This window comes from Nicotiana tomentosiformis, chromosome 2 (assembly GCF_000390325.3).
Source record: "Nicotiana tomentosiformis chromosome 2, ASM39032v3, whole genome shotgun sequence".
NCBI classification, from domain to species: Eukaryota; Viridiplantae; Streptophyta; class Magnoliopsida; order Solanales; family Solanaceae; genus Nicotiana; species Nicotiana tomentosiformis.
Genome location: NC_090813.1, coordinates 135006006 through 135027646, shown reverse-complemented (window position 1 = coordinate 135027646; position 21641 = coordinate 135006006). Strand labels below are relative to the sequence as shown.

Below are 21641 nucleotides of genomic sequence, written 5' to 3'. Positions count from 1 at the left end.
TTAAAACTTAATATATAGATATATTTTTCACATGTAAATTTATTCGGTACGGTTCAATAATTTTTCGGTTTATTTTTGTAAAATAAAAAACATACCCTAATTATCGGTACGGTTATATATTTATATAAAAACCTACGGTTTTATTAAAAGAAGCCTAAAAATCGCTTCGGTACGGTACGGTTCGGTCAGTTTAGTCGGTTTTTAGATATCCATTGACACCCCTAGTTAAGGGGGTTCAAAACCTTTGTAAGGTCATTTGTTCAATACCACTAGCTACAATCTTTTTAATTTTTTTTTTAACTCTCTTCGCGAAAATCCTACCTCCGCCACTGCGTGTGAGTATAGTATATGTATATAAGTTACATACATATATATACACAAAACACACGCTATCATATTTTTAAAAAAAAATTCCTCATCGGATATATTCAATTTGGGGTGGATAGTTGTTTGAAATATAAAATGTAGAAACTCTAGTCCACGGATTACATGCTTAACAAATTGCAAATTTTTCGAAACATCCTACTAAAATAAAAGGATTTGAATATCTGTCACCAGCTTTTGTATTTAATGCCATTTAAGATTGTTATAGAACTTCTTGCAAATGGAGTAAAGCCTTCGCCTCTTGTATTGCATTGTGGCACCTATCGAAATCCTCCAATTCTATTCAAATAAACCTATTGTTTTTTATTCGAACTATGTATGCATTTGAAAAATAAAAATAAAAAAATGAAATGTATACAAGAACATAATCACAGTCAGTTTGAATCCATATTCTACACTCGCCTATGTTAATGTAATTTATGTTTCCTAGATCCAATCAGGTCTAAAAAGTGCAACTATATCAGACAAATTTGTCAGCATGTAAGCAGCAAGGGATAAAAAAGGACAAGCTCCATTTAGTTGAATGTCAATATTCATATAGACAATTTCATCTAGCTTTTTTTTACAAGGCCACTAAATTTTTTGAAAACCAGCAAGCATAGTGTACATTGGTGTCCACAATAGTTGGGATGGAAGTAGCTACCTACAGACACTTGGAACCAGGAATGTCTATCCATTGCAAACGCAGCTCTATTTCACCACACTCAACATTTCTCAACCTAAGAAACACATTTTGGACAACCTTGCCATTTTCAGAAGCAATACAGCTTTCTTCAGAATAGCAATTCTGCCTGTTCGGAATTATTTTGGCAATTATGGTTCCATTGGGGATGTTCTTAACGCGCTTCGTCCTTGCTGCATTTATAAATGGTACAATATCAAGTTCTGCATCGCCCATTTTATCATCGCGAGAGAATGTATCTTTGTCGTAGACTATCTGCAATGACAGGGTTATAAAGGCAATAAGGATCACTTTGGGTTTGTGTGATTGAAATAAATCCATAAGCTAATTAATTGGATCCAAGCTACTGAAATTGTAGAGGTCGGCTAGCACTTTAAACTGTTAATTGCTAAGATCTTTAAAAGTTTGAAACTTGAACAAGGTTTGCTCCTAATGCATTTTGCAAATGACAGTTTCAACTATTTTTTCACTCAATGGAGCACGGATAAAGAAGTTATTTGTATACGGTTAAAATCGGACTTGCCCTTCATATGACTAATCGAGGCTGGAACATGATAGATCAAGTTTTAACTTCGTGTAATATCGAGCTATGATGCGAAGTTAGGTTGCCGACCTCGTGACCCAGATACCGACCAAGATCAAGATCGGTCAAGACTGAGACCGAGTAGAATAGAGACCGGTCGAGATCGGCCAAGATTGAGACCGAGCAGAATAGAGGCCGGTTGAGATCAGCCAAGATTGAGACCGAGCAGAATAAAGACCGGTCGAGATCAGCCAAGATTGAGACCGAGCAAGTGCATGATCGGCCAAGATCAAGACTGAACCAGAAAATAAAAAGCCGGTATATCCGTAATTGGGGTGAGAATCTCGGCGAAAATCCCGGCGCATATCAAGGAAAAGCCAATTAATTAATCTATCATGAAATTCTAAGGAAAAGCCAATTAATTAATCTATCATGAAATTCTTTCTGTATTTAGAATTATAAACAAAGTAGGACTTTCCCCACTATATAAAGAGATTTTTGATCATTTGTAGAGCACATTCTGAGGCAATAAAAACAACACATTACTTTTGATCATTTGTAGAGCACATTCTGAGGCAATAAAAACAACACATTACCTTCTTTAAAAGCTTGATTATCTTGTTACTCTGTTCTTACACCAGCTGAATCCTTACTTGTTTCAAGGATGACCGAACTCAAGGGCCAAAGCTAATTGATCAATTTGGTTTGCATTTATCTCTTTTATAGTTAATTATATATATATATATATATATATATATATATATATATATATATATATATATATATACAATTTCTCGGTTTGTACCAAGTTAAATCACGTATCCTTAGAGCTGCGTACAAATTCAATTGTTATCTATTTTTCGGGTAAACAGTTTGGCGCCCACCGTGGGGCTAAGGATAATAGTGGTTATTTGATACAAATCTCTGTGAAACACACTATTTTACACTTGCTCTTGGAAGTATCTTTGATTTCAGGCTAAAAATGACGAACTCTCAATTAATGCCCCTATATATCGACAACGAATCTGGTCATCAAGGTAAGAATAACAACGTGACGCCCGGGGATGAGAGGGCACCCGCTGACCCCGTTAGGACTCGGGCCATGGATCCGATTGACGTTAATTCGCATGTGGACATCGAAGCGAACCAACATTCCGGTCCCGAAAACAGCATCCATAGTGGAACCCGATCTGCGGTTCGAAATACCCAAAATATTGGGGAAGACGGGATCAGCCTGCGTATGATCTTCGAAATGCTGCAAGCCCAACAGGTGGCGATAACTCAGTTGCAGAGCCAAACCCAGGCACCGAGTAGGGCCGAGCCTGGTCCACCCCAAGAAGTCACCCACAGAACGGGGCCAACTGTGCTAAGGTCAAATGAACAAGAATCGGGGCCTAACCCCGAAATTATAAAAATGCTCGAGGAACTGACAAAGCGGGTAGAGTCAGGAGAAAAGATAATCGAAACAAACGACAAGAAAGTGAAAACTTATAACTCCAAGGTTGATCAGATCCCGGGGGCACCACCAATATTGAAGGGTTTGGATTCCAAAAAGTTCGTACAGAAGCCCTTCCCCCCGAGCGCGGCTCCCAAACCGATCCCCAAGAAGTTCTGCATGCCCGAGATTCCTAAGTATAATGGAACGACTGACCCCAACGAGCATGTCACCTCTTACACGTGTGTCATTAAAGAAAATGATCTAGAGGATGACGAGATCGGATCCGTGTTACTAAAGAAATTCGGGGAAACCCTATCAAAGGAAACAATGATATGGTATCATAATTTACCACCTAACTCTATCGATTCTTTTGACATGCTTGCATATTTTTTTGTAAAAGCACACGTCGGAGCCATAAAGGTCAAGACTAGGAAGTCGGACCTTTTCAAGGTAAAGCAGAACGATAACGAGATGCTCAGAGAGTTTGTATCTCATTTCCAAATAGAACGAATGGATCTACCACCGATCACCGAAAATTAGGTCGTTCAAGCTTTCACCCAAAGACTAAATGAACAGAGCTCAGTGGCTTCACAACAATTGAAGCAGAACTTGATTGAGTACCCGGCTGTTACCTGGGCCGATATACATAATCGATATCAATCAAAGATTAGAGTCGAAGACGACCAGATAAGGGCTCCTTCTGGATCCATTATCAAAAGGGATGTCGATCGAGAACCAAAGTTGAAGAGGGAGCGATACCAGCCGTATAATAGATATCGTAGGGGCAACAGACCTGGGCACAACTCCGTACGAAGTGAAAGGAGAAGTGACCGAGGCCAAGGCTCTCGAGGGCTGATGAGCAAGAATGATTTTGACATGCATACCGGACCTAAGGAAGCACCACGATTATCAGAATATAGCTTCAATATGGATGCATCCGCCATCGTATCAGCTATCAGATGCATCAAAGATACTAAATGGCCTTGATCTCAGCAGACCGATCCAGCCCACAGAAATCCTAATCAAGTATGCAAGTATCATGGTACCCATGGCCACAGAACTAAAGATTGCAGGCAGCTGAGAGAAGAAGTAGCCCGGTTATTCAATGAAGGGCACCTTCGGGAGTTCTTAAGTGATCGGGCCAAGAATCACTTAAAAAATAGAGAGTTCAACCGACAAAACGAGCAAGAAGAACTGCAACACATTATTCACATGATTATTGGAGGAATCGATGTTCCCCAAGGGCTAGTGTTGAAATGCACTAAGGTACCTATCACAAAGGAGAAGTGATCTCGGGCTCAGCATTACATACCGAAAGGAACCTTATCCTTCAATGACGAAGAAGGAATCATGCGGCAACATAATGATGCACTGGTAATATCTGTACTCATGAAAAAGACTCAAGTTAAGCGTGTGTTAATTGATTCAGGTAGTTCCGCCAATATCATTCGATCGAGGGTCGTAAAGCAACTCGGTTTACAGGACCAGGTCGTGCTCGCGGCCCTAGTGCTAAACGGATTCAACATGGCATGTGAAAATACTAAGGGCAAGACAACTTTGCTAGTAAACGTGGCCGGACCATCCAAGAGATGAAGTTCCATGTGATCGAGGGCGACATGAGGTATAACGCCCTGTTCGGGAGACCATGGATCCACAACATGAGAGCAGTGCCCTCGGCTCTTCACCAGGTCCTGAAATTCCCAACATATTGGGAATTAAAATGGTCTACGGGAAGCAACATGCTGCAAAAGAAATTTTGCCATTGACGAAGTAATTCCGATATCAACACCCTCATCGATAAAGGGGTCAAATTCGAAGGGAAAACAGGAGACCAAATAGCAATCACAAATGCTGGCCTCGACCCAACTAGAGAAGCAGGGGACTGATGAAGATGATTATTATAGGTCCCTCGATCTTTCATAGTCCTTGATGATTCTAACGCTACCAAATCAACTGTCGAAGAGCTGGAGCAAATCATACTAATCGAATATCTGCCCGAACGAAAGGTATACCTAGGCACGAGGTTAAATCCGAGCTCAGAAAAAAGCTTATTCAATTTCTTATAGCTAACATAGATTGTTTCGCTTGGTTCCATCTTGACATGATAGGGATCCCTCCAAAAATCACCACCCATAAACTAAGCTTCGATCCGAAGTTCCATCCGGTGAAGAAAAAAGAAAGACCCCAGTCCGAGGTTAAACATGCTTTTGTCAAAGATGAGGTAACCAAGCTTCTTAAAATAGGGTCCACCCGTGAGGTAAAATACCCCAAATAGTTAGCAAACGTGATAGTAGTCCCTAAAAAAGGAAACAAATTTAGAATGTGTGTAGATTACAAGGATCTAAATAAAGCATGCCCCAAGAATTCTTTTCCTTTGCCTAATATCGATCGAATGATCGATGCCACGGCCGGCCACGAGATCCTCAGTTTTCTCGATGCCTATTCCGGGTACAACCAAATATAAATGAACCCAGATGATCAGGAAAAGACTTCGTTCATCACTAAATATGGTACCTACTGCTACAATGTAATGCCATTTCGATTAAAAAATGCTGGTGCTATTTATCAACGCCTAGTAAATCGAATGTTCGTAGAACAAATAGGGAAATCTATGGAAGTTTACATTGATGACATGCTAGTTAAGTCCCTGCAAGCAGAGGACCATTTAAAGTACTTGCAGGAAACTCTCAGTAAATTTAAGAAATACAACATGAAGCTGAACCCGAAAAAAGCGCATTCGGGGTCGGGTCACTCAAATTTCTCGGGTTCATGGTATCCAACCGAGGAATCGAGATAAATTTCGATAAGATCAAAGTTATCGATGGCATCATGGTGGTAGACAGCATAAAGGTCTTGCAGAGGTTAACCAGGCGCATGACCGCCCTGGGGAGACTCATCTCGAGGTCCTCCGATAAAGGCCACCGATTTTTCTTGTTGCTAAAAAAGAAAAATAATTTCATATGGACCTTGAAATACCAGCAAGCCTTGGAAGTGCTTAAACGGTACTTATCGAGCCCGCCGCTACTTCACACGCTAAGGGCAAACGAACAACTTAACTTATATTTGGCAGTATCGGAGGTGGCGGTAAATGGAGTCCTAGTCCGAGAAGAACGAGGTACACAATTTCCCATTTATTATGTCAGTCGGACCTTAGGTGAGGCCGAAACTAGATATCCCATCCTAGAAAAATTGGCGCTCGCTTTAATAAGCGCCTCTAGGAAATAAAAAACCATACTTTCACCATATGTATTGTAACAACTTATCCACTTCGAAATATTTTGCACAAACCCGAGCTTTCTGGACGGTTGGCCAAATGGGCCATAGAAATCAGCGGGTATGATATTGAATATCGACCCCGAACAGCAACTAAGTCTCAAAGTTTGGCAGATTTCGTAGCTGACTTCACGTCGGCCTTAGTACCCGAGGTCGAAAGAGAACTGTTGATAAATTCGGGTACGTCCTCGGGAATATGGATCCTCTTCATGGACGGTGCTTCGAACGCGAAAGGGTCCGGGCTCGACATCGTACTAAAACCACCCATATGTAATGTGGTTAGACAATCTGTTAAAACTGTAAAATTGACTAACAATGAGGCCGAATATGAGGCCATGATTGAATGTCTCGAACTAGCCAAAAGCTTGGGAGCGGAGGTGATCGAAGCCAAATGCGACTCCCTCATCGTAGTGAATCAGGTTAACGGAACCTTTGAAGTTAGGAAAGACCGAATGCAAAGATACCTAGATAAGTTGCAGGGAACTTTGCACCGGTTTAAGGAGTGGACTTTGCAACATGTATCTCGAGATCAGTATAATGAGGTTGATGCCCTCGCAAACTTAGGATCATCGATCGAAGACAACGAGCTCGATTCGGGGGCCGTCGTGTAACTCATGAGGTCAGTAGTCGAAGAAGGCCACGCCGAGATAAATTCCACCAGCTTGACCTGGGATTGGAGAAATAAATACATAGAATATTTGAAAACCGAAAAGCTTCCGCCATATCCGAAAGAATCGAGGGCCCTGCGCACAAAGACAACACGATTCACCATGTCCGAAGATGGAACCTTGTTCAGAAGAATGTCCTATGGTCCATTAGCAATATGTCTAGGACCAAGAGACACCGAGTATGTTCTGAGAGAAGTTCACAAGGGCACTTGCGGGAATCACTCCGGTGCCGAATCATTGATTCGGAAGGTAATCAGAGCCGGTTATTACTGGATCAGCATGGAAAAAGACGCAAAAGAGTTTGTTCGAAAATGTGACAAATGCCAAAGGCATGCACCAATGATTCACCAACCCAGGGAACCACTCTATTCGGTCTTGTCACCATGGCCATTTATAAAGTGGGGAATGGACATTGTTAGCCCTCTTCCACGGGCACCAGCTAAAGCTCAATTTATTTTATTTATGACTGACTATTTTTCTAAATGGTTTGAAGCACGGGCCTTCGAGAAAGTTAGAAGAAAGAAGTTATCGACTTCATTTGGGATCACATCATATGTCGATTTGGATTGCCGTCCGAAATTGTGTGTGATAACGGAAAATAGTTTATCGGCAACAAAGTAACCAAATTTCTCGAAGATTACAAGATTAAAAGAATCATATCAACACCTAATCATCCCAGTGAAAACGGGCAAGCCGAATCGACCAACAAAACCATCATCCGAAATCTTAAGAAGAGGCTAACTGACGCTAAAGGAAAGTGGAAAGAAATTCTACCCGAAATTCTCTGGGCATACCGCACAACCTCGAAGTCCAGTACCGCAGCTACCCCATTTTCATTAGTTTATGGCTCTGAAGATCTAATACCGGTCGAAGTCGGAGAGCCAAGTATCCGGTCTTGATACGCAACAAAGGAATCAAATGACGAGGCAATGAACACAAGCGTAGAACTATTGGATGAAAGGCACGAAACATCCCTCATCCAGCTAGCCGTCCAAAAGCAACGGATCGAGAGATACTACAATCGAAGAGCCAACCTTTGATATTTTAACATTGGGGACTTAGTGCTGAGAAAAGTCACCCTTAACACCCGGAATCCCAATGAAGGAAAATTAAGTCCGAATTGGGAAGGACCATACCAAATTTTCAGAGTCACTTGGAAAGGGTCCTACAAGCTCGGTACGATGAATGAGGAGCAACTGCCTAGCAATTGGAACATATCTCACCTAAAGCGGTACTACTGCTGAGGTACGCCCTTTTTTCCATTTTCTTTTCTATTTTCAGATTAACGCTTGCAAGTGGTCGACAAGAAACGACGATGGATTTTTTAGCAAACGACACGAAGTCTTTAGGTCTGAAAGCACGTGTTGCACTCTTTTTCTCTCAGATCGAATTTTGTCCCAAATGGGTTTTTTCGGCAAAGTTTTTAATGAGGCAACGATGAATCGTGCTAACTTAGAATCAAGCCCGATTATGAATCGACATCGGAGATCCATTCGACATTATCCAAGGTTCCTTTGCAATCAACCTCGAATACTGGGGCCACCCTCGGATATGTGTTATCTTCAAATATAAACTCCAGAAAGGAAACTACTTCGTAAAGGGAGGATCTCGATAGATAGGATTTATTGTAAGGGTCAAACGGTCGAATCGAACCGTGCCCATATAGATTACTCGAACCATGTTTCGATCGAGAATAAAGAGAAGTATGTTCCTTACAAACATCTTATGCTTTAAAAATCTTTTCTTATTTATCTTCTCTCTTTACAAAGAGCTTCGTACTTCCGAATACAAAAACAAGCCCAAGGGCAATACTTAACCGAAATACGAACAATCTCTCCCTAATTTGGGGACTGCCATCCGACTCAAAATAGCCTGAGTCATCGGGCCTCGGGAGCAAAAGACCTTATAGGCAACGCCCCGATTTCTAAAAATCACGGTTACCCCACTTGGGAACTATTATCTCGGGCAAGCCCAGATAAAACGGGAAAACAAGCCTAATGGGTGGCTCCCGAATTAAAAGTCTACGGCCAATTGAACACGGCTCGAAGACATCCGAAATCCACTACAAAAATAGGCCTTCAAAAAAAATAAAAAATTCTTTCACAACCGGTTCTAAGGGCTACCCTCGGCAAAAATCTCAAACTTAAGATGTTTTCCAGGAAAAACTTTGGTAACATCGAATCCCAATGACGCCTTAACCCAGAAAGGAAATAAAGGCAAGGTTTGTTCGAACCTTCGAACACAACTTTATTATTTTATGCTAAGGCATTTCCAACCTTTGTAAATACAAATAAAGCAAAGGAAAAATACGAAAGAAGAAAGGGAAAAGAAAAGCCTTATATTTAAACACAATAGTTTTTTACAAAGGCCAAATCGGCCTAAATTTACAACGGCCAAAAAATGGCCTCGGGAAAAATACAAAAGAAAAAGTCCTAAGAGGCTTGGTTTTCATCGGAGGTCGCACTCCCATCCTCGGGATCTTCTCCATCTTCAGATTCACTCGAACTCTCGGAAGTCTTCCTCAGGGAAGGCCAGATTCCGGGCCCTAGCTTCCTCTGCTTTAGCCTTTTCGATCTCAGACATGATATCGAAGCCCTGGGCCTGAGGCCCCTCGAGGGATTCCCTTCGAGCCCGCCACTTCGCATGTTCAACCATGCCCTTGGCCTGGTTGACTTTGACATCATCCCTAAACTGGGCTACTTTAACATCAGCTCTTTTGTTGGCCACGGCTAACTCAGACCTAGATACGGTCGCCTCGGATCTGGCCACTTCAAGTTCATCGGTCAAGCTTGCCTTATCAAAAACGGCCAAATCCAACCGATACTGAAGCTCCTTGATCTTATCAACCTGCACCGAGGCCTTCTCTTTTGCAGCTTGAAGCTGGACCTTGGCCGACTCCAATTGAGCTTGGACGATCTCCTTTTTTTAGGCCAAAATGTTCGACCCTCTATCGGACCTGTAGAATCGGATCATTAGTAGTTATCCCCAATTCATCTTCACTATCGTGAATCACTTGAAATACCTGCTCAGCCATCTCGGCGTGCTCATCCCGATCTGTTACCAAATCTGTCTGAAGCTTCTCACTAAGAAGCTTGTAGGTGTCACTCTTCTCGGTGAGGTTTCGAACCTCAGCTTCATGCTCCTCCCGGATTCGGAGGAAAGCCTCATGATGCAACACCAAAGCCTGTAAACCAGGGAGAAGATGTTAGAATTATCTACAACTCTAAGTATAAAAGAAACAATAGAGGTACCCTCGAAATTACCTGATTTGGAGCATGTTGGGCCTTGTTGAAAAGGCATGCGGCTTCTACCGCGTTCATCACAGCTTGATCCTCCTCGATCACCAAGGATCTAAGATAACTAGCAATCCCCATAGGGGGAGAGAAAACTCAGGCATCCTTCGGGACGGAAAGCACTATCTTCCGCCTACGATCGGGGTTAACACTCGAGGCCGGGAATCGTTCCACCAGGGCTCGATGAAGACCCGACACTACCGACCATGATACTTTACTTGGTACCGGTAATCCACTAAACCCGGTAATATCCTTCGAGGCAGCAGACTCGTGCCCATCCAAAAAACCATGGATATCGGTCCTCCCGTGAATACCCTCGTATGATCGACTTTCCAACATGTTGGCCTCACGGATCATAGCATCCGAAATCTGAGAGGATCCAGAAATATCAACCATCCTGAGCTCGTCCCCCGAGACATCTGCCACTGCTCGAGAAGCCTCGCCCCCGGTCTCTCCTTCGATCATCTCTGCTCGAGATGGAGTGGCCTCAACTTCTTCTGGTTCAGGAATTATCGCCAGAGTTCCCTCACCAACCTCCGCCGATTCGGAGGATTTTTGTATCAGAACATTAGCCCGTACACAGGATACTTCCTCTTTTCCTTCTTCGGGCTTGCCCCTTAATCGACGGATCAAATCCGAAGGCATAATACCGGAGCCCCCCTTGGGCTTGCGAGACTTCCTCGCCGGTTTTTTCTTTTTCGAGACCGGGGAACTCAGAGCCTCTTTTCTCTTCTTCTCTTTGGCATGATTCTGAGCAGGGACTTCTTCGTCACCAGATAGGGGCCTCATGGCAACGCTCTTCCCGAGGCCTACAAAGGAAAATGGGGGAATAAGCCAGAGAAGAAGATCAAATGATAACCGTTCTAAGAAAGAAACTTACCATGACTACGGGCCTCCCATCGATCCTTTGACAATTCCATCCAAGAACGCTCGGAGTATGGACTCTACAACACAAGACCTTCAACCCATTGCTTACGTTCCAGAATCGGTTCCGACATCTGGGCCACAACTATAACAACATAGAAAAAAGTGGATAAAGAAAATGAAAAGCACAGCCACAAAATTGAAAAGGGAATACTACTCACGATTGATATTCCATTTCTCAGGAAACGACATGTCCTCGACAGGGATCAGGTACGAAGTCTTGATTCGAACAAAACGGCCCATCCAACATCGGTCACGAGTCTCGTCTATGCTCGAGAATGGTGCTTTGGTAGCTCGGTGAGCAAGCTTGATTAGCCTTCCTCGATAGAGTCGGGGACTGTAGAGGCGCATAAGGTGATCGAGGGTGAAAAGACACCCCTCAATTTTGCTCGAGAAGAATCGGAGGAGAATCACTATTCTCCAAAATGAAGGATGGATCTGGCCTAGGGTCACGTCGTATCTCTTGCAGAAGGCGACAATGACGGGGTCTAAGGGACCCAACGTGAAGGGGTAAGTGTAAACACCTAAGAACCCCTCCACATGGGTAGTAATCGGCTCTTCAGGCGATGGGATCACCACATGCCTTTCGCGCCAGTTGCATTCCTTTTTCACTTTGTCGAGGATTTTCTCGGTGATTGAACACATGTACCTCGAGATCGGCTCACATCGTCTCGCTATCGAGGAGGCTTTTTCGACCTTAAAGTCGACGACGGTAGAGCACCCTACCGGAATGAATTCCTCAGGGTGGAGCTCCGCCGCATCCTCACCACCGGCATGTCGTGGTGAAGAAGCGGTTTCTTTTTGCGGCACTGTTTTGGAGGTTTTCGCCATTGATGAACAAGAAAAGAGAGAATTAGGATGATATGCGGTTTAATTGGAGTTCTAGAAATTTGGGTCTAAAAATTATGAAGCAAAGGGATTTTTCTAAAGAAGATGCAAGAATAGAGAAGAAGCTTTGAGTGTAAAGTTTGAATGAGAAACGATTGGGCTCTTATAGGTGGCTGGTGACAGTTCGGAATCGGTAATGACCGACCAACAACTGACAGGTATTTAATGCCTTGGTAACTGGACTAACGGGATGTTTCATCACATACGTCATAATCGGGCTCATCGCTGACGTCATTACCCATCAAGTCAGAGTTCGGAAATTCATATCGTTTCTCGCTATCTTCTTTCCGAGAAACGAGGGGACTATCTGTATACGGTCAAAACCGGACTTGCCATTCATATGACTAATCGAGCCTGGACCACGATAGATCAAGGTTCAACTTCGTGTAATATCGAGCTATGATGCGAAGTTAGGTTGCCGAGCTCGTGACCCAGAGACTGACCAAGATCAAGATCGGTCAAGACTAAGACTGAGCAGAATAGAGATCGGTCGAGATCGGCCAAGATTGAGACCGAGCAGAATAGAGACCGGTCGAGATCAGCCAAGATTGAGACCGAGCAAAATAGAGACCGATCAAGTGCATGATCGGCCAAGATCAAGACCGAACCAGAAAATAATAAAGCCGGTATATCCGTAATTAGGGCGAGAATCTCGGCGGCAATCTCGACGCATATCAAGAAAAAGCCAATTAATTAATCTATCATGGAATTCCTTCTATATTTAGAATTATAAATAAAGTAGGACTTTCCCACTATATAAAGAAGGGTTTGATCATTTATAGAGCACATTCTGAGGAAATTAAAAACAACACATTACCCTCTTTAAAAGCTTGATTATCTTGTTACTCTGTTCTTACATCAGTTGATTCCTTACTTGTTTCAAGGGTGACCAAACTCAAGGGCCAAAGCTAATTGATCCATTTGACTTGCATTTATCTCTTTTATAGTTAATTTTAGTACTGATATATATATATATATATATATATATATATATAATTTTTCGATTTGTACCAAATCATATCACGTATTCTTAGAGCCGCGTACAAATTCAATTGTTATCCATTGCCCCTAGAATTTCATCTTCATCAGATTCTTGGACGGAACTTAGAAGAATATGCAGTAAATCTAGATGAAATTAAAAGGCATAGTTTAACCTTCAAAGACTGAATTTTCTTTTGTTAATCAAGAAGCACCAATAAAGTGCTACAAAAGTTTAAAAGTTATGCAGGACACTGAGCATGTCTAAGAAAACATTTACTCTAATTTTAAGCTGTTGTTGTTGTTTGTACTCCAATATTAAGCTGCCTTCAAAGACTGAATTGAAACAGTAAGCGTGATATTTTCTGCTTTGTTGGCGTGTGCTATTCTTTAATCTCCTCTAGGTAAAGCAAAGTATGCAATAAGCTGTATAATTTCTTGATCAAACAGAAGACAACAAAATGAAGGAAATTACCAGCTTGATTGGCAGAATTGGCTCAGCAATACATAGTGTCAAGTCATCATTCCATTCGGGATTGACATTCTTCTTCACCACTCTAGTCCTCAATTTCTGCTCCAATAATAAACACAAGCTTAACATAACAAGATAGTTAACACCATTTGAAACTCCATTTAGTCAATACATTTCCGCCTTCATCATTGGCATTCGTACAGACTGAAAAATGGTCAACAATGACACATACGCACGCACACACATAGAGATAAGATAAAATAAGCTACTTTGGTTTTCTCGTCAGAATGGAAATCCTGAAAATTACATAACTTTGGTGTGATTAACAAAACCATGAAAATAATTACAACTTTTGAGCGTTGCAAGAAGATATTAGTATGAAATTATCTCACTGTTAGTACATGGTCAGCGTATGGAATACGCGATTTTCAAAATGGCCAAATTAAAGAAGGGTACTTTGGAAAAGTTAGAATCAAATTTACCTGTCTGCCCATCCTAACAACAACATAAGGATCGCTGCTTCTGAAGTCTCTAATGGCCAAATTTATGCCTCTAAGGATACGGATTCTCAGAAGACCCAACTGATTCTCCATTCAAACTCTAAACAACCTTACTTCTACATACAATTTTTTTTTTGTGTGTGTGTGTGTGTGAGAGAGAGAGAGAGAGAGGTGTGATTGGCTCTCCAAAAGGGTATAGTAAGTAGCTTTATGGAGTAGTTAAAGTTGTCGTGGGGTATGGGTAAGGGGTCTACAGAATTGCAGGTCTCAAAGGTGTTATAACAAGAAAGAAATGACTACTTATATAACGTTAAGAGGCATCTAGAATGTTAAAGTCAGTTTGGTAGAGCTAGTATTACTCCATTTTATTAGCTATCTCACTATAATATATTGATTTGATCTTTGGTTTGTTTTGCGTATGTTAAAGTAGAACTTCGAACACAACTCAAAAATTAACTTATGAGAGTTGTCCAAAATAATGTAAAGACATAACAATATTCATTTTCTCCATCAATTTGTGACGCTTAAATATGTTTTTCACTTGCTAAGGCCTAAACATCTAGATTCTAGAATAAGAATAACATAGCTTGGAGATCTAGTGGGCGTTTGAACATAAGAATTATAAAATTCCGAAAAAAAGTGAAATGTTTTTCAAGTAAAAATGGTATTTGAATATTAGAGTTGTGTTTGGACCTAAATACAATTTGGAACTGTTTTTGAATTTTTGTGAGTGATTTGAAGTGAAAATTTTGAATAATAGCATTTTGGAGTTTTTCAAATTTCTGAAAAATTCCAAAATTCAACTTCAAGTGAAATTTGAAATTTTCATGGACAAAACTAATTCCGAAAAAAGTAAAAAAAATTCAAAAGATATGAAACTTTTTTTAAGACCAAACGGGCCCTAGATATTGGGCAAACTAACATTGCTATCATGTTAAATAAATAGACAATGCATATAACAACTTTAAAAACTAACTCATTGAAGATCATTTAAAGAGGCAATTACAATCGTGTCAATCGACGTGTGACACTTTAACAACATATAATATTTCGTCAACAAAAATATCTGTCATCTATATTGTTTATACACATTGAAACTAACAAGATTTCTGTTCTAGCTAGTGAGATCGAACTTAACGGTTAGGATTCCATGGGGTCTTTTACCTTTGGAAGCAGTTTCTAAACAGTATATTTGCCATTAGAACTTGAAAATTAACCTTTTTATAAAGATAATGCTTTAGATAATCTATTTCACCAAATATTTATTATTTTCATTAGCATAACTATTAGATAACTCTATCTCAAATAATTTAGGCAGGTTAAAAAAGTCATGACCTATCGTCGTATACCCAATTCCTAGAAACCTTTTTACTGAAATACTTTACAAATTGACGAAAAGTTTGTTGATCGAGATTCTAATTTTGTTGCTTGTAAACCTTTGACATTATCTAATTTTTTATTGGCATCCTTTGAATGCTAATTCATAAGCAAAAACAGCTCAGTTCTTTAATTACTACAAAGACAGTGTTTCCTGTGCTGGGAAAACACTAAATTATATACGTGCACATATTGAAAAACATATTAGAGTAAATTTTATGGGTGGTCATTCAACTTTGTGTTCATTACGCAAAAGTCATTTTTCATCTTTTTGTTACGTAAAAATCATTCAACTGTGTTCATTACCTAAAAGTCATTTTTCTTTCTTTTGTTACATAAAAATTATTTTACTTTAATTTGCTCTATTTATCACAAAAGTCATATTGGCCAGATTTTATAATACTTTTACTTGAAAAATCTATTATGCCCTTGACATTATAAATCTTCTCATTTATATGATACCTTCTATATGATATACTACATAATATATTTTTACTTAGGTATTTCACTTATAATTAAAATAACTTTAAATTATTTTATTTATTATTTTTATAATATATTCATACATTTAATATTTTCATGGCACTCACTTTGTTTAATCATATTTAAACATGAACATATTTTAAATATAAAAACAATAAAATAAATTATTTTTTAATATTTATTTGAAATAATAACAAACAGATTTGTTTAACAAATGATAGTTTTTTATAGTCAATAATGATTTTTAAAAACAATTCAAAGATATTTGTGTTTAATATTAAGATTTTTAAAGCTTTATATGTTAATATTATTTATTTGAAAGTATTAATCAGATGTGTCATTATGCTAAATGTGATTATTTTATTTATTGAATTAATGAGTATGGCTTGGCTGATAAATCAGTAAACTTTAATTTTACAATTTTTATTAAAAATATTTTATTAAGCTTGGTTAAGAACATGGACTTGAGTTTTGTTCACGGTAATATTACTGACAAATTTAATAATGCTACTTATGTATCTTAAAAATTAACGTTAAGAAAAAATTAAATGTACAAATATATTATAAAAATAATAAATAAAATAATATAAAGTTATTTTAATTATAAGTAAAATACCTGGGTAAAAGTATATTATATAGTATATAATATAGAAGATATTACACAAATGTGATGATTTGTAATGTCAAGGGCATAATAGACTTTTCAGGTGAATAATTTGTAAAATCTGGTCAAAATGATTATTGTAATAACTAGAGCATAGTAAAATAATATTTGTGTCACAAAAGAAAGAAAAATAATTTTTGGATAATGAACATAAAGTTGAATGACTTTTACGTAATAAAAAAAAAAAATTAACTTTTGGGTAATAAACACAAAGTTGAATAACCACCCATAAAATTTACTCGAAGATAACAAATTATTTCGTCTTAGTCTAGGGGAAAAGACAAGGAATCAATTTAAACAATAAGAAACGTGAATCCATGAAATGGTCATATTCTGGAGTACTATAGTTGTCATTACTTTGTGAATTCCCATACTTCTATCGCCAGTTTCTTCCTCTTCTTCTTTCACAACTTGAATTGCTGTCAAATGCGTTGTTTATTTCGTATTCGGAAAGAACAGAACCAATTTCGTGGTCCTTTTCTCAAAGATATGTACGAAAATGTTAATGAGTTCCCGTGTGAGCATGAGAAATATATGATGCATCTATAACTACAAAAGGAATGAAAAGGGATAAGAGATGGAATTGTTGAGGCTTTGCAGAATATGGCTAGAAGTACAAAACAATGTGAACTTGGAATCCTTTTGATTCTTTTAAAGATACAAATTAAAGATACAAATAAGAGATGGAATTGCTGAGGCTTAGCAGAATCTGGCTAGAAGTACAAACCAATGTGAATTGGGAATCCTTTTGATTCTCTTAAACATACAAATAAGAGATGGAATTGTTGAGGCTTTTTAGAATATGGCTAGAAGTTCAAAACAATGTGAATTGGGAATCCTTTTGATTCTCTTAAAGATACAAATTAAAGGCCCGCGAAAAGAATCATTACCCGAGGAGGAGAAACTGAGGGTAAATGATGGGGAAATGGGTGTCTTCTCTTTTCATTCGGTTTATAAAATTGAGTTTAAGTAATGTACAACCTTAGTGTAATAAAATTGTATACCCTTATATCACTTTTACATACTGCAGCATGTAGTCTATCTTATTTTCAAAAGAGTTAACTAATATAAACAGTTAGTGTATATAATTTTTTATACCATCGGTTATTCAAAGGATATTTATATCTAAATCTCTTTTTAAGTGTGGAATTTGAAATTTTGAAAATAAGAAAAATTACCTACTACAATATGAAAGTACAAGAGGGGAGGGGGAGGGGTGAATTGTAGCCAAATTAAAATCTTAGTCGACTTAAAGAGGAGTCAGTCGAATAAACTTTTTCAGCAGGTTTGATTTGCAACAGAAGTGAGTGGCGTAGATTTAAAAAGTAAAGACACTGGAATTTTATATCGGTTCAGTACCGGTGTGGTACCTACATCCAGTTTCCTTGGGTCAGAAAGGTTCTCTTAGATCTTCTTCATTACAACAGTAGTGGTTTTGGATCGTTCACCACCAATGATTTTCAGCAACAATATTTGTCTAAACTTGAGACAACTCTTGTTTTATTTTCTAACTCTTCCTATTTTTTGTGATACTTGTAAACTCATGAATATAGTGTTTGTACTAAGAACTAGAAAGGTATAGAAACAATGGTAAGTTGCATAACTTTTTCTTCTGACTTTCAGTCTTCTTATATGAGAGTCTTGAGATCTTGCAATTTTCTTTTTGAGCAAACCATTACAGATTGACCATTGATTGAGGCAATAATATTCTAAGAGTTTTGACCCAAGGGTTGCCTCTGAATCCTGCTCAAGAGATGGGTTGTATTCAATAATCTACTTCCTTTCCGCATTTCTGACTAAGGGAGTGATTTGCGACTTGACTTGATTGATCAATCACCAGAATCTTCCGATTTCTTTTACCAAACTTATCCTTGAATTACGAACTGGCTTCCCATAACGGCTACACTTAATCTTGTTTCCTTTTTATAGCATTGACATCTTGATTTCCTTTGGCTCCCTCTAATTTAGCATTGTCATCGTGATTTCCTGCAATCAAGTAGATTAGATTAGATTTGCACTATTGTCATCATTGAAATATAGGTATAACAATCTCCCATTTTTTATGATGACAATCAAAAAGAGAAAACAGAGCACACTTCTCTTTTATGTGAGGGCTCCCCCTGATTTTGTACACACACTTGAATTTTGATGACACATGCCACTATTGCTCCCCCCTCCTCAGTTGTTACTCTGCTTTGCTTTACTCTAATGTTTCTTCCCCTTTGACATCAATCAAAAAGAAGGAAGAAAGTACAGGCAGAAAGTAATATGTAATCAGATAATGAACATAACAATTAGGGTAGCAGATATTATGCCTTCAGTTGAGGCACATAGTGATGGTTCTTACAGACCAAGGCAAAAGCAAACAAAAAATAGTACGAAAAGAAATTATTTTAAACACACACACACACATAGGCCTTAGTTCATCCGGAGAAAGTATTTCAGGGTATTGATTACTTTGGTGCAGAAAGAGTCATATGACGTTTCAACTTATTTGGTGAGTTTGTCCATCTTCTCTGTCATGGAGTTGAATGCCCTGATCCCTTGCCTCTTTGTGGCTCTCATGTCCATCCTAAGCTTAGCTACATTTGTAGCTGTTTGTTTAGTGACCTCCCTGATCTTGTCCACATGTTCTTTCATGGCAATGAGCATGATTTTTACCCCATATAGTCCTTACTGAATTTGCTATAAATTGATGGTAGCAGTCAACTGAGGCTCTAATTTAGTGGTTGGGTCAACCTATACTGGAGTGCTTCCAATCTTGGCACGTCTAACCCATCCATCTTCACTTAAAGTGTAGCCCATCATAGCAACAGTTGTCTTATCATATGTGCTTGAGATATACTTGAGAGAGAAAGGTGTCATATCAACCTTCATTACTTCAAGAATATGTGAGATAAGCCGAGCATAAGGTAAACAAGCGGCATATGAGGATATATCCCTGATATTTTCAAGCATATACTTACGAATTCACATAAACCAGTCAAGTCTTTTATTGTTCACAAGACAGTATAGGACAAAAATATCTCTAGCGGTTAAAGTGCTAAAAGACCTAGTCTTGGAAAGAATATTAGTAGCAATCATGTGAGCTAACACACAATGTTCAAACTTAAGATTTTTAGGGCCAATGTCAGGGGGGTTCAGACAGAAAAGCCTTTGCTTCGTCTAGGGACACTTCAAAATCTTTTGGCCAGGAATTTTGAACAAAAACATCATACCCATGAAACTTAGCAGAAAAAATCTTCTCAAATTGATAACTATCAAGAACATTGTGAGGACCTAGGACCATTGACTACAAGTCATCTTTGTCATTTACAAAAATATTTGCATAGAACATTCTGATAGGTTCTTCATAGAACATTCACAATGACTATCTTTCATAAGAGAGAGACTTACAAATGGCTCATAAGCCATAGATTTTGACTTATAAGATTCAAACCTCGATTTCTCAGTTGGACCGTAGAAGTTCAATTTATCCTTTGGCCCAAAATCAGTGCTTTCCACTATCCCTTTCTTGCATGAAGGTTTTTTAGGGGTTTGATCCATGGGTCTCTTTCCAGCTTTTTTCTAGCTTAGAATTTGATCTTCCGACGAATCAGTACTCTCATTATTAGTTTTGAGAGGGTCTAAGTCAAGGGATGACTTAAGGTCCACAATCTTTTCAGGGTTTTAGGATTTTTGGAACCATATACTTTGTCTTGTGAAAGTAGAGGATGAGATATTTCTCTTAGACATGGTAGTGGAGTTTGGTGAAAAGTGATGAAGAATGGGAGAAGATGGAGTACTTATTTAGGCGCTTGAAAAATCAAAAAGTTGCATCGGTCAGAAGAAGGGTTGGGTACAAACTAAAGTGACACTTCTAAGGAGTTGCTTCGCGGCACCAATGGAGGGTAATAATTTCACTCACATCAAATTAATAAAACCCATCAATTAAGCAAACTCAAAAAGGAAGTAAAATATTTTGCAAATATACAAAATATTTTTACGCAATAGGCAGAATACTAATCTTACTACATAATAGGCAAAAATGTTCTTCCAAAAGAGGTCTTATAAAAATATTAGCAAGTTGAGAGTCAATACTAATAAATTCTAACATTATATTAGCAATATGATCACGAATAAAATAACGCTTGATTTTTATATGCTTTGCCCTGGAATGATGCACATAGTTTTTTGATAGAAATATAGCACTCGTGTTACCACGAGTGCTAACATAATCAAGAAGTTGATGTATAATACAGAGAAATTTAGTGCAACAGATTACAACAGCTAAATACTCTACTTCAGTAGTTGACAAGGCAACACAATTTTATTTCTTGTTATGTCAGTAAATTAGTACATTTCCCAGTAGTTGGCAAGTACCACTAGTGCTTTTCATATCAGTCCTATAACTTGTAAAATCTTCACCTAGTAAGCCTTTTAGATCAAAATATTTAGAGTGGGAATACCATAAACCTAATTCAGTGGTCCCAATGAGGTATCTGATGATACGCTTTACTGCAGTCAAATGAGATTCCTTTGGAGCTGACTGAAATCTAGTACACTTACAAACACTGAACATTATATCTGGTCGACTAGCCGTGAGATATAGTAGGGATCCAATCATTCCCTTGTACATAGTTTCATCGAGACTTTTCCTGTTTTTGTCTTCTTCAAGAGTTGTTGACGGACTCATTGGAGTTCCACTGGGTTTTGCATCCTCCGTTCAAAACTTTTTTATGAATTCCTTGGTGTGCTTGGTTTGGATACTGAATATTCCTTTAGAAGATTGCTTGATTTGTAATCCAAGAAAGAAAGTTAGCTCTCCCATCATGCTCATTTCGAATTCTCCTTTCATAATATGAGAAAATTCTTCACATAACGCAGAGTTAGAACTTCCAAAAATAATATCATGTACATAAATTTGAGTAATAAGATTACCTGAATTTGAACGCTTAATAAATAGAGTTGTATCGATATTACCTCGTTTGAAGCCATGATTTAATAGAAACGATCTTAGTCTTTCATACTAGGCTACGGGGCTTGTTTGAGTCCATGTAAGGCTTTTGAGAACTTGAAGACATAATTTGGGAGACTTTTGTTTACAAACCCAGG

The 21641-nt window shown here is 38.6% G+C and overlaps 2 protein-coding genes across 2 annotated transcripts; both read right to left on the bottom strand.

Annotated features, from left to right (window-relative positions):
• Positions 1-879: 879 nt before the first annotated feature.
• LOC104100771 (GTPase activating protein 1-like) lies at positions 880-14300 on the bottom strand. The gene is made up of 3 exons (XM_009608085.4): positions 14006-14300; positions 13527-13622; positions 880-1321 (listed from the first exon to the last, which is right to left on the bottom strand). The coding sequence occupies exons 1-3, from the start codon at positions 14114-14116 to the stop codon at positions 1028-1030; spliced, it is 501 nt and encodes a 166-aa protein (XP_009606380.1). The 5' UTR covers positions 14117-14300; the 3' UTR covers positions 880-1027.
• Positions 14301-20871: 6571 nt separating this feature from the next.
• On the bottom strand, positions 20872-21222 carry LOC138905649 (uncharacterized mitochondrial protein AtMg00240-like). The gene has a single exon (XM_070194172.1). The coding sequence runs from the start codon at positions 21220-21222 to the stop codon at positions 20872-20874; it is 351 nt and encodes a 116-aa protein (XP_070050273.1).
• Positions 21223-21641: the final 419 nt, after the last annotated feature.

Excerpts from the sequence above, each read along its gene's own strand:
- LOC104100771 (XM_009608085.4), bottom strand. The coding sequence starts at position 14,116 with ATGGAGAATCAGTTGGGTCTTCTGAGAATCCGTATCCTTAGAGGCATA. Across the intron at positions 13,623-14,005 it reads TTGTTAGGATGGGCAGACAG|AAATTGAGGACTAGAGTGGT; the intron begins GTAAATTTGATT and ends TTATTGGAGCAG. Across the intron at positions 1,322-13,526 it reads CAATTCTGCCAATCAAGCTG|ATAGTCTACGACAAAGATAC; the intron begins GTAATTTCCTTC and ends CTGTCATTGCAG.
- LOC138905649 (XM_070194172.1), bottom strand. The coding sequence starts at position 21,222 with ATGAGTCCGTCAACAACTCTTGAAGAAGACAAAAACAGGAAAAGTCTC.